Source organism: Triticum dicoccoides, chromosome 6B (assembly GCF_002162155.2).
Source record: "Triticum dicoccoides isolate Atlit2015 ecotype Zavitan chromosome 6B, WEW_v2.0, whole genome shotgun sequence".
In the NCBI taxonomy this organism is placed as follows: Eukaryota; Viridiplantae; Streptophyta; class Magnoliopsida; order Poales; family Poaceae; genus Triticum; species Triticum dicoccoides.
Window position 1 is genome coordinate 40,204,158 of NC_041391.1, and position 14,246 is coordinate 40,218,403.

The window sequence follows — 14,246 nt, forward strand, 5'->3', positions numbered from 1 at the left end:
GATCTAACGAATGTGATCTGTTTAGGTGCGATTATGTAAATCTAATGGGTAGGATCTATTTATACACAGTTAGATCTAGTGGATACGATATGTTTTGTTGTGGTTATGTAAATCTAACGGTGTGATCTAGTTTGTATATTGTGAAGATCTAATAGTAGTTTTTTTTACAATTAGATAAATCTAGTGAGTATGATTTCTTTAGGTATGTTTATGAAAAATTGATGGATCTGATCTATTAAATAAGAAATACAACGGTCGAAGTAATTTTGATGACGTGGATAAAGGTTGTACCTCAACAAATATCTGTATTGTGCTTCTAGTGTCATGATAAGAAGAAGATTTTAGTTGAGTATAAATTTTCAATATCCGCTCATGTATCTGTTATTGCTTTAGATTAGTATTGGTGTATGTGGTCAGATTATTAATATTTTTAAGCGAGACGATACTATGTACTTGTCCTTTATAGTTAAACTAATATTTAAGGGGTCTGTCTTTTTTTGTATGAGATATGTTGATGTACAACTGTGATGATCTATCGATTGTGTTTTCTTTATGAAGATCTACCACTTATAACTTGTTAAGATACATTGTTATGAAGATCCGGTGTATGTAGTCATTTTGGAATGGTTATTTAGATATAACACTTATGATCTACTTAGATACAATTATAAAGATCTAACGGAATCATGAATATAGATACAATTATGCAGACCCATGGGTGGATATGATCTACTTTGGTGTGGTTATGTAAATCTAATAGTTATGATATGTTTAGTATAATTAATTAATTATGAAGGTCTAACATATGTGATTTATTTAGGTATAACTATGTAAAACTTATGTATGTTTATGTAAATATCATGATTATTATTAATTAAATTATAAATATAACATTAATTTGGTAATGGCGATATAACATTAATTTGGTAATGAGGATAAACATGGTGTGTAAACAACCCTAGATTCTGGTTTTAGTTACATGGTAAGAAGAATATATATGTATCCACTCATGTATCTCTCCATTGTATTAGATTAGCGCTTGTGTAAGTGGTCAGAACTAACATGTTTGAATGAGACGTAACATGCACTTGTTCTTTACCATTAAACTTATAATACTAACTAACATGTGTAATAAAATTTTGTTGTGCGACATATGTTGATGTGCCACTGTGATCTGTGATCTGTTGATTGTGGTTTTTATATCGAATTTATCGGTATAAGCATTTCACACAGAGAGCGGCGTTTTGGCTCCTAGGTGCGCATATGCACCCATTGTCGAAATACACATTTTAAAAAGTTGAAAAATCCGGAACAAAAATTCCACGTGTACATCCGGACAATTTATGTGCGTTCACAAGGTTTCAGTGAAAAAAGACGTTTTTTGTGGCTTGTGTAAAAAAGATAAAGAAATGCCTCGTGAATAGTTAGAATGAAGCATCAGAAATTGTCTTTTTTACACAAGCCACAAAAAATATCGTTTTTCACTAAAACCTTGTGCGCGCACATAAAATGTCCGGATATACACGCGGGATTTTTGTTCCGAATTTTTCAACTTTTTAAAATGTGTATTTCGACAATGGGTGCATATGCACCTAGGAGCCAAAGGCAATTACCGTTTCACATATATATTTATGAAGTTCTAGCATATTTAGTGTTCGTTATAATAGTTATTTCGATCTAACTTTGATGACATATTTATGTACAAGTATGAGGATTTAACGAATCTGACCTGTTTACGTGTGAGTATGTTAATTTAACGGTCTATTTAGATGCAGGTGTATATACCTATCGTGGATGCGGTGCAGTTATGTAACTCTTAAGGGTTATTATATGTTTATACAATTATGAAGATCTAAGGATTGCAGCCGGTTTAGATATAATTTTGTAAATCCAATGGGCCAGTATGATCTATTTAGGTGCGTTTATGTAAAGGCTCAAAGCTAAAATAAAGGTTCAAAGCTACCAAAAAAAATCAGCACATTTGTTTTTTTTAAGTGCTATGAGAGGTGGTACCTTAGATATGCCTTTACTAACAAACGATATGATTGGGTGAACAAAAATATTGGCAGCTAGCACATCAATATGAGAACAAGCAAAGGCGAGTAACAATCAGAAAACCAGAATATAGACCGTATTTGTGTAGGTAGGAAAAGTTGTCCCAAATTAAAGTTGTAGCAAGCATGCTCACCTCGAAAGTATTTGGCGAGGCCACCTAGACAGAAGAAGTAAGATAAATAAATGCAATTTAGTATTGTTTTCAAATATATTGGCAGAGGGGAACAATAAAGACAAATTAATGGCGTGCATCCAATCCAAGGAAGTACCTTTGCATCCGTCGGTGATGTAGGGGTTGCCGTGATAGCCGTCGTTGCACTTACAGGTATGGCCTCTGTTCCCAAGTTTGCACTGGCTGTGCTCGCTCTTGCAGAGGTCGCGGGCTACCTCCCCGGGGCAATCCCGACGTGACTTGGCATTGGTTGACGAGCCATTATGCAAGACCTCCCACCCGAGAAGAATGGGAACCTTTACGGGAGTTTCGTACATTTCTTCCAGGCCCATCTTCATGATCAGATGGCCCTGCTGCTCAAACCAACCCTGCTCAGCGATGAAGGTGTACCCGGGCAACGGAAGTATGTCCTTGAGTTTGGTGTTGTCGAACCATTTGAAGATTAACTCCTTGGGCATTCCGTCCAAGGACTCAGAGATAGGTGCCTGGCAGCAGCCCATGCCGTGGCAGTACTTGCCTCCACCAAGGCCGTTGCTACTGCCGGTGTCGTTGTCGTAGCAGAAGGAGGCGCAGCCGCTGATGATGGCCGGGTTGCGATGACCGAGAAGCGTCGCCTGTGCATTGCACCCCGTGACCACGAGCTCGTTCCTAGTGGAAAGCGAGTAAGGCGCTTCTCCGGCGAAAAAGAATTGGGAACCGCCCAACAGATCTCCTCCGAAGTGATAAGGGATGGACCCTATGTCGGACCCAGCGCTTATAAGGGGGTACGTTCGGGTGACACGTATTGTGGAGTTGTCAAGGGAGATATTGACTACTTGGAAATCAGTGTTGCCGAGCAGCAGCTGCGGGGGGTGATGGCTTCTGTCGCAGGTGAGGTCGAACCCCGGCAAGTAGCAGCTGGTGGATGGTCCCATGCCGAATGGGTACGACACGGTTACTCCTCCGCAGGACGTCATGCAGCTAGCTGCTGTTCAAAAGAGTGGCAAAATAAACATTTTGAAATAAAACATTCCAAGTTTCAGTAGTACGTATTATTTGTATGTTTCCAAATTTGTCTGGTAACGTAATGATAAATCGTATCTACAAGTTTCAAGAAATTGCCGGAGATGAAAAACACACATGGGGAGGATTGGGGGACGCATTTACCATGTGATAATTTCCAGCGACTATTTTTCTGACTGGCATTCAGTCAAACTTCTAGTCATACCATCCGTATTTAAGATTAGTAATGTTTACTCACATAGGATGTTATTTGTGGTTAGATCTTGGTACATGTCAGATCCTAAAGTCATATATGATACTTCGTCCGATCCAAATTAATTGTCGCTGCTTTAGCACAACTCTGGGTACATAACTTTTAAATCTTTTAATCTCAGCTGTTACAATCTAAGATTATATATTTTTAGAATATGTAGACCAATGTGATGGCTTGTTTGTCTCCTGTTTTAGATTTCCTATATATTCTTACATCTGTCTTTAAATTTTGACACGATCTCAATGCATAACTTTGCCAATTGTTTGTTAATAAAACTGTGTTGGCATATAAAATTATTAAATACTCCCTCCATTCTAAAATAGATAACCCAACTTTGTACTAACTTTGTACTAAAGTTAGTATAAAGTTGAGTCATCTATTTTGAAACGGAGAGAGTACAATACAATTTTAATACTAAATGATGATAAAATGGTGTTATTTTTCCATGACAGTTCCACATATATTTTTATGTATTCTACTCACAGCAGAAGATGTGTGTTGCCAACGCATTGTGGAGCTAGGTCTTATATGGGTATTAAATGTTTTTGTCACATTTGTCTGAATTCAAATTCCGTACAATTTTGCAGGAACGAATGTAGGTGTACAGTGCAAACCACAGGTCTGGAAAGCAATGAAATGGAATAGTAGTAGTATTAGTACGCTATGAATATTTTATTGCCCTTGATAGTCATGCATCGATTTTTTAGGGGGTGTTTGGTTCAGGGACTTTTTAGTCCCAGAGACTAGAAAAAGTCCCTAGGAACCAAACGGGAGGGACTTTTTCTACAGGGACTAAAAAAAGACTCTACTAGAGAGTCTTTTTTGATTAGTCCCTGGGACTAGAAAAAGTCGTAGGACTTCTAAACCAAACACCCCCTTATTCACCCAGCCAACACCTTGCCTCGAGCTTCCACGAAAACAAGAGCTCAGAGTAGATTTTCTTTTTCCCGTGAAACCTGTACGGAACTGCAGGAATAAAAACCTTTCCTCCATTTTACTGTAGAACTTTCCTTCAACCCAAACGCACCAACTGCAGAAAATCCTGTAGGATCCGATTCATGTAACTTTTCCTGCACTTCGAACGTACCCTAAAGAAGGAAAAGTGCAGGAATAGAAAACAGAGGAAAGATTACCTGAAGTAGCGTTCGTTCCGTAAGTGCTAGTATTCCATAGGAAAGTTTCTCTTGACAGTAGTTTTCACAGGAAATCAAACATCTAGTGCAAGCTCTTTTTCTGTGCGGAGTCCCGAGACAAGGCAGAAGAAAGCCAGTCGAGGCCCACAACATCAGATGCGTCGGTCACGCATGGCAAATAATTTTGGATGTGAAAGGCCCCACACGTGCCTGTTTACTTTCCTATGTACCGAACGCTCTAGATTTTTTACCGAACTAGAAGCAAGGGGGGTAAAATAATATATGTGGTCGAAGTTTTGTGTGCCTCTGTTTCCTAGGCATCCATTCCGAACTAGGCCTAACTGGAAAATATGAAATCCTTCCAAAGCCAACTACGAAGATACCTGGTTTTTCACTCTGTTCACTGGAGGAAAGACAGGAAAGTAAACAATTCTTTAAAGGAATTGGCTCTACCGGGCTTGTTTGGTTTGCAGCCTAAGATTGCCACGCCTAAACTTAGGCGTGCCACAATATTTTAGGCATGTGTTTGGCTCATTATCACACTTGTGACTTGTCACAGTTTTCTAGCTACATGGTCCACATGTCATATACTCAATTTTTTTGCCAAATCTTGTCACACTTGTGGTGGCCATTTTGTTAGCCACATTTTTTGTGGCAGCCACACTTTGCCTAAGCTTAATTGTGGCAAAGTTAGTCATGAATCAAACAGACCATTAGTTTATGGCGGCTGTTAGGTGTCAAATGAGATGACTGATCATAGGAAATATCAGCCACCTGGCCAGCCGTCCTATCAGGCTCAAGTGGTCGCTCGATCAGGCTCGCAGCAACACAGTGTGTCATCCATCTCTCGTCTACATCCTCATCTCACCTCGCATTCACTAGGCCGATGCAGGACCCGCCCATCGACCTTGTATTGCCCTCTCATTCCACTAATGGAAGCCCTACCTTCCACCACATAAGTCATCATTCGGTAGACGGTGCAGCTTCGCCCCTTTGCCGGAGTGGCAGTTCTCTTTCGCAGCAGCCTCGCCATCGCAGCATCCCTCGGCCCCGCGATGCTCCATCGCAACATTGACAACCTGTTGATGCTTCAATGCAACATCGGCGGCCTGTGAAGCTCGACTGTAGCACTAGGTGGTCCAATGACACTTCATGCCTTCATCGCAACACCGGTGTCCCCCGGGATGCTCAATCGCAGCACCGGCAGCCTGCTCCATTGCAGCAAATAGTGATGATACAAAACCAGCGAGCCCCTTGGTTAGCACCCGTCGCTCCTTTGAAGCACATTTATATTGCCGGCGGGCCACTGTTGCAACAACATCGTGCGACCCCATTGCAGCACCGCTGCAAACCGTATCCAGCTCATCCCCGCCTATATCAACGACAGTTGTTGTGACGGGGTGGGTTCTAGCATCACCGGCTGCGGCAACCTCGATGGTGAGCCTGCAGCACCTCACTGCCGCCCAATGAGTTGGTCGGTGTTCCGCAGCTCCTCACCCTGGCCTCTGATTTCATCATGTGCGGCAAGCGGCTGCCACCTGGCGACGTTGTCGACATCTGTGTTACCAATGGCTGCTACCACTGCGTCCCGTGTCGCCGCCCTCACCATGAGTGACATCGCCCCTTCATAGCAACAACTCGTTGTCATCGTCGTCAAACAACAAGCAGTGCAGCGCCCCCTTGCAGCAGCAACTCTACCGAGCGATGGTGGGAGAGAGCAGGGAGAGAGGGGGAGGCTCTCGGGAAGAGAGAAAAGCAAGGTTGTACATAGATTGGAAAGTGAGGGGAGCAGGATTTTCTCGATTCAAGGAAGATGATCACTCGGTGGAGCAAAGCTGATAAGATTTTCAGGGATGGGTGATGAGGGGCTGAGTGATGAATATGGCCACAGGACGTGTGTCGATCCCTAGAGGTTGTTGAAAAAAAAAGTGAAACCAGACAGGCAAAATAAAACGTTTTCCTTAGTTTATTGTTCTCGTCTAACAGGATATTTTTTATCCTTATATTTTCTGCATGTCAGATCACAAAGCATATATATATATATATTATTTTACATAAATTTAATACCTTTTAATCCTTACTATTTTAATCTAAATAAACAGACCATATATTTTCAGAATTTCAGTGTATGTCAAGGAACATCATGAGAACTGAGCTCTAGCTCAGTGGTACGGACTTGTCTTGTGTTTCAGGCCAGCCAGGTTCAATCCCCCCAGAGTGCGAATATCTAACTATGTTTATTGTCCTTTTTTAAGGATATGCCAGGGGCGCCTAGCCCCCATCCCGGTGTGTGTCTAGCATCGTTGGTGGACGTGTGGAGATGTGTCTTTAGCGGATTTGTCTTTGATGGATTTACTCGGATCTGGTCATAATTCATCTATGTTCGTGTGTCTTTAGGTTGGATCCTTTCAATTTAAGCTATTTTTCATCGTCAACGGTTGTTTTTCTGCTGCATTAGCCCTACGAGCCTTAGTGCTATGAATTTCTGACAGTCTACTACAATAAGTTTTCCGGCTCCGACGATGGATGGGCGACGACTGCGGCACGCCTTCTGCTCGCTTCAATACTTGTAGTCGTCGCTAGGTGTTCCAGGATCTCGATGTAATTTTTATTATTTCTGATGTTCGTTGTACAACCATGATGAAGAATGAATATATCAGAGTTTTTCTCGTAAAAGAACATTAACGAAGCCACCCGCTAAATATTATTGCATGAAGAATTACAAACGAAGAAGGTCAACATAGAAAAACCTCCTTCAAAATTAAGTTACTCACCTGTGTTTGTGTCAGCGACAATAGCAAGGCAGCCACCGGGTATGGCGTAGTTACCAATGGTTCCTGGGGGGCACCGGCACGTCGAGATTCCATCCTTATTTATACATTCGCCATAGCACCCATGAATCCCATCGCAGTCACTCACGGCTACACATACAACATGCAACAATCAAGGAAAAGAAACCACAAACTGATTTATCTCATACAAAAGAACACATACAAAGACAGCTTATCCTTTACTTCGAAAAGAAAAGACAGCTTATCCTTTACTGCTCTGCTGTATGCTGTCAATTATTGTCTTTATCGCTTTCGGGATTTTTCTTTTCTTTTTGTTTCGCCTAGGCATAGCTTTGGTCTTGATGACTTTGCTATTTGCTGACGTGATTTTTCGTATGCGTGTGTTAGTGTTGGCTATGTGTATCCTAGTTATGCAGAGGCCGGGTGTGTACTCACTATAATTGTATCCCTCGATGCTATATTTTGAGTCAATAAAAACACCCTTTATCGAAAAAAAAAGCTTATCCTTTACTTCAAAAAGAAAAGACAGCTTATCCTAAATAATGGTGAAAATATGTCACAGACAAAACATATTGTCTTAAGACCAAAAAATTAATTCTAGAATGGACATCCATAATTGTTCAATAATAATGGCATGACCACGCGGTGCGCTACTGCTGGTAATATCAGATAGCATCACATTATTCATCTCCTTTCTTTTGATCATATTCTCTACATAAGTTTCACGGTTATATAATAAATCGTACGCTGGAAAAACGTTCATTTTCTAATCACATAAGCTTGATTGGTAAATGTAAATTAAATTGGATAACTTATTTTTTTTCGTTACCCAGTATTACTAAGTAATTTGCTGAAGAATTCACGACAACGAGTATGGATAGGCAGGAAAATAATGGTAGTGACTGGCCACCGCTAGCAACGGCGGTGGAATACGAGGCCTGAACGGTAAGAGCACGAGCGTTGTTGCCACCTCCTCCGACAATTACGAAACATGCTTTCTCCCGTCTTTATAAATAAAGCTATACTACACGCTATTTAGGAAGCCCTTTTATAAAGCATGTGAAAGGAAAAGCATGACAAATATAATGATGATGAAGAACAAAAGCACAAGACATTCACTAGCCAACGCCATCCTCTCACCGGCAAGCCTGAGCACAAGTGAAGCCTCTCATAAAAGATAAAACACATTACATAAAAGCTCTTTTAAATACAATGATAAGATGCAATCTATCGAACAAGCTTCATGTAAATATGTACTTAATGCATATAGTATATAAATAAAATTTGTAATTTCTGAACTTTCGAAATTTGGGAACAGACCCAAACGATCTGATTCACGTCTGATGCGGATCGATGCACGGAAGCCCAACTTCCTAGCCCATCAGCGCCCGTAATTTTTTGAGCTATAAAAAATCCTGGGTTGAGTGGGAATTGAACCCTTGTCGGTTGGTAACTAAACTGATCCGACAACCAACTTGTCGAGGGAATGACCCCGGGTACCTCAAAGACGGCCAAACAACGCTTCAAGACATCAGGGCGGCCAACGCCCCTCAGTCCTGCTGCTCCGGCAGGTTCGCCACCCGGCCACTCCAGACAGCAGTCGGACAGGCTGTCCGCCCGTCCAGGCTGCTCCTCCGGCCGGCTGCTCCAGTCGGCCTGCTACGCGAGGTAAACCGCTGCACCGACCCGACTCCGACAAGACCCCAACGAGACTATTGTATCCGTCACTATTGGAGAATAGTGAAGCTGTAGCGGGTGTAACACGTCACATCGATGTCCCCCGGATAGTGTAGTTGGTGGGTGGGCCACCATCCACCATGGCCACACCCATGCTCACATAGTTTACATGCTAAGCTAGCCACACTATATAAGCTAGCTAGCCATCCATCCATCCATATGCTCACGCAAGAGCCCTCACACACTCACGGCCACACATGGCCATTAGCTCATACGGCCACACGGCCACGGGCATCCATGCCCAAGCATTTGTGCTCACAGATACGAGGCCAGATGCCTGTGGCACTGACTTCAGATACAGCTCCAGGAGCACTTTGTACTGCAGATATACCACAGATATACAGACATGCAGGAGTAGGGGTATTATCTTTCCGGAGAGCCCTGAACCTGGTAAACCCCCGCATGCTAGTCGCGTACCTGTTCTGGATATTCCGCTGCAGTCTTGCCCTCACCTCAAGCCTCTCCATGGCATCTGTCGTCTCGCGGACTTTGTGTATCGATTATTTTTTTATACAGAAACATATAGATGTAAAAAACTAAAAATCCTTGCGAATTGTTCTGATCAGGGAAAAGACACACATATAGGTTTTTGAATCCGTCTCCGAGTAAGCAAGTGTTGGCCCAACAACGAACTTTTCTCTGTTAAGTTTTTGTCTTTGCAGTTGACTTTTTTATCTCTATTTTACCAGTACAATAACTTATTTTGATGGAGGTAGGATAGTGTTTCCGTGAAATTCTATAATGATGATGAGAACAGTGTGTACAAATATCATGGCAACTTCACATGAGGGATTTGTTGGGTTGAAACATACCCTAGTAACTTCTATGCAAATGGCCTGGTACTTTGTGCATCGGGTACAAGATAACTTACGTATAAATGTCGTGGTAGCTTTGACACGGGGTGAAAAAACTATTAAGACATCTCCCCGGTAATTTATGTGTAAATAGCATGGTAATTTCCCCGGGGCAAACCTGATAACTTAGGTGCAAACACCGCGGTAACTTTGACCCGAAGGAAAAAGTTGTTAAAAATGTACCCTAGTAACTTTTGTGTAAATAGCATGGCGATAACGCATCATAGACATGGTAACTTAGGTACAAACACCGTGATAACTTTGACCCCAAGGAAAAATTATTGAAAAATATAACCTCAATAACTATTGCGTAAATATTTTGGTAATATAACCACCACATACCTGATAACATAGGTGAACCGCGGGGGGAGGGGAGTTGTTGAAAACATATCCCCGGCACTTTTTGTGCAAATTAGATGGTATTGTACACACAACAAAGTTGACAACTCACTACAAACCCCACGATAACTTTTGATCCCGGGATAAAAGTTTGTTGAAAAAACATACTCTGGTAATTTCTGTGTAAACGTCATGGTAACTTATGTATGACAGGCGTGATAACTTATGTAGCCCAGATGTGGTAACTTTTGGACCAAAAAAATAGTTATCGAAACATATCAACACGGGATCTAGTTTCGAAGATCTCATCGAAACGAATTTTTGATGTGAAAACCGTTTGTCAATTGGAACGATGATCATTTTGAATTTCTGAGTTCAATGAAATTTTCGCTGACATCACCATTTCAATGCACCAAGCAATTAGAGAAAATAATTGTTGAATGTGTTCGCTGCACGCATCTTTTTTGTTGGGGAGAGAGAAGCAATAAGCATGCATGCAAATCACACTCGTTCGAAACTGTTGTTATAACGAGAATGTTTGGTAGTTATCTAAGTCCTATAAATATATGTACTTAATGCTTATACATAGCTAAGACAGAATGCATCGGTAGTGCCCTAAGGCCTTGCACAATACTAGGTGTTTAGGGAGATTCTTAGAAAATAATAAACCGTGTTTCTTTGAAACTAGTGCGTAATTTTATTGAAAATTAAACGTCTACTCTGTACAAATAAGCACTGATAATAAAAAATACTGATTTGTTTTCTAAGCATCTCCACTAAACATCTTGCATTGTACCACGCCTATGTAATATGGAGCGACTATGCAGACACATACCGTCATGTGCTTACTACAGTTAGTGCTTGTCTCGTCTCCACTTAGCAAAATTAAAACATGGGAGGCTAGCGTGTACCTTTGCATCCGTCGGCGAGGTAAGGATTGCCGCGGAAACCTTGTTTGCAGGTGCATGATGTATAGCCTTTTCTTGCATCTATGCGTTCGCTGTGGTTGCTCTTGCAGTGGCGGATGTCGTCGCCAACAATCTCCCAGTACAGAAACAGGGGAACTGCCATTGTATCCGTTGACGGGGGTACACTTGGCTGCAGCAGATCGTTAGAGATGGAGCTGTTGGCGAACCACTGAATATCGGCGATGAAGACGCGCATGGGGAATCGCTCGAGGTCCGCGCTACGGTTCCCATGACCCAGCCATGTGAGCTGTACGTCATAGCCGGGTATGCTGCTGCCGTTCACTTCATTCTCGTCATCGCTGAAGACGACGTCTCCGTGGCAGCAGCCTGTGCCGCCGGAGCATCGCACGGTGCCGTCATCTGCTATGGGCGCAGCAGGTACAAGACTATCGCAGAGCGTGGTACAGCTCGCAACGGTGATGTTTCCCCTCTTCACCGTCGCGTGCACGTTGCAGCCTGTCACGATGAGCTCGCTCTGCCCAAACCTTGGGAACATGTAGGGCACATCGTGCCTAAGGCGACCGCTGAACATGCCGTTGCCATTCCCATCGGCATCCAAATCGATCTTTATGTTACCGTGGCGTACAACCGCTAAATGGAAGTCGCCGATAAACAAGACCTGGAAGGTGCCGTCGACGTCGAGAAGCAGCCGCTCGTCGCCGGGGGTAGTGTCGCAGGTGAGGTTGTAGCCCGGCAGGTAGCAGCTGGGGTCCGTGCCGAGGCCGAACGGGTATGGCACGAGCACGTCGGCACACGACGTGACGCAGTTGGGCATCCCGATCGTCGGCGGACTTGGATCATCATCTGCTGCTGCTGCTGTTGCCCCAAGGGACAACAGCATCAGCAATGACGCTGCTGCAGCTATTGCTTCTATCGTCGCCGCCGAGATGGTTATTTGAGACATTGCTATGGACAGTACTGGCTATGGATGGATCCTGGATGCATGGACCGATCTTGGGCTTATAAACTCCTGTCACTCTGGCCGCCATAAACCTTCCGAACTCATGTACAGCCAAGTACATAAATTTCTAATGACAACGCAAGTAATGACATGCACGATCAGCATTTAACGACTGTTTAAGCACAAGAGGATGAGTTATACTCCTAGTATATGCACGATCACCTACCGGCACGCACGATAGCTAAAGTATACACTATTCGTCGGACTGCAATGGCCTTTCGAGAAAAGATAACCGAGCGCACACGGTTCAACGTGCAGCCGCGGACCCGGAAGGGTTCAAGCCTCCAATTTCGGAGAGTAGCTAGCCCACTAAATTCCAAGTGGTGATCCAGCTAGGGAATCTGCAAATACATTATCGAAGTAGCTGACATTTGTTATCAGGTTTGGGAAGGGGACGGGGTTGTGATCAACTTGACGAAATGAACATGGCCTTGCTGTGATATCTCTGTTTGTCCAAAACTCAGGGGTGCTGTGATCAACTTGAAGAAAAGAAATGAATAGAATGGAGCGACAGGCGAGATGGGCTCCTGAAGCAGATATGGGCCTGGGGCAACTGGGGCTGTAGCCCAGACATGGCCCGACTAGAACCTATACGAGCAACTAACCTGCAAGGGTCACCTGGGGTTGGCTGAGAGTGCGTCACATAGCACGCTCTTAGCCGCCGTCACGTGTCGCGCTCTGGATACTTCCTCCATTTTTTTGTTTTGTTGTTTTTCCGCATGTGTTTCCTGCTTTAGATGTTTTTTTCTGGATTTTTTTGGTTTCCTCCGACTTTCCTTAGGTTTTGGACACACAAAAAGTCTCGTGAAAAACTCATTTTTTTTCTTCTTTTTACTCTCGCGGGAGGCACAAATTTACTTCTCGTGGAGGCACGTATTTGCTTCCGCGAGAAGCACAGTCGTGCCTCTTGGAAATAAAAAGAAAAAAAATCTTATTTTCTTCCACGAGATGCATGGATTTGCTTACGCGAGAGGCACAGTCGTTTCTCTCAGGAATGAAAAGAAAACACATTTCTTTTCCCTTCCGCGAGTCGTGCATCTCGAAAACAAAAAAAAACACGTTTTTCCTTCCGCAAGAGGCACTCAGAAACCGAAAAAAACATGTTTTCTTTTTCGTTTCTTCTGCAAAAGGCGCAAATTTGATTCCACGAAAGGCGCGATGAATCAAAATGTGTTTTTTCATAAGCGAGAGGCATAGTCGTGCATCTCGGAAACGAAAAAAAAAAGTGCTTTTCTTTCCTTCCACGAGATGCACGGATTTGCTTCCGCGAGAGGCATTGTCATGCCTCTCGAAAACGGAAAAATATGTGTTTTCTTTTTTTCCTTCCGTGACCTCTCAGAAATGGAAAAATGCGTTCCTTTGCCTTCCGTAAGAGGCACCTATTTAGTTCCATGAGAGTTGCGGATTTACTTCTGCGAGGCACTCGAAAACAAAAAAACATTTTTTTCCTTCCGCAGGAGGCACAGATTTGCTTCGACGAGAACCACGGCAGTGCCTCTTTCGGAAAGAGAAAAAATGTGCTCCTGGTTTAGTTTTTTCATCTAGTTTTTTCACCTGGATTTTTCATGAATAATAAGATTCATCAAAACCTACCAACATGGGATCTGGTCTTAAAGATCTCGATGCAAGAAACACAACGATGAAAATGATTTGAGATTTGGATGGACTATTTAAAAGATAAACCATTTTGAATAAAGGCATCTACGAAAAAAGTGAAAACTCCCAGATCTCGGGGCTCATGGCTGGATACGGGGACGAGGGGCGGCTATTAGATTAGGTTTAGAATAGAAGTATGTCTGAAATTATACCTCCAGAATTGGACGAGCTTCACATTTAGTTGAAGTATGTCCAAGATGTAACGAATTTCATCATGATTATATGAAATCTGCCATGTTTGCTTGAATATCTTCTGGTTTATATCAAATCCGGCAAGTTCGTATGAATTTGGTCTGTTTAGTTTAAAATGTGGTTTAAATCTTT

General features: G+C 42.7%; 1 protein-coding gene across 1 annotated transcript in view; it reads right to left on the reverse strand.

Moving 5' to 3' along the window:
• LOC119320668 (wall-associated receptor kinase 3-like) overlaps positions 1-11,953 on the reverse strand; it is a 17,940-nt gene extending 5,987 nt beyond the window's left edge. The window contains exons 1-3 of the mRNA XM_037594659.1: positions 11,249-11,953; positions 7,390-7,536; positions 2,291-3,194 (exon numbers count right to left, since the gene is read on the reverse strand). Of these exons, the coding sequence (XP_037450556.1) occupies positions 2,291-3,194; positions 7,390-7,536; positions 11,249-11,837 (1,640 nt within the window). The 5' untranslated portion in view covers positions 11,838-11,953. The remainder of the gene's footprint in view (positions 1-2,290; positions 3,195-7,389; positions 7,537-11,248) is intronic.
• Positions 11,954-14,246: the final 2,293 nt, after the last annotated feature.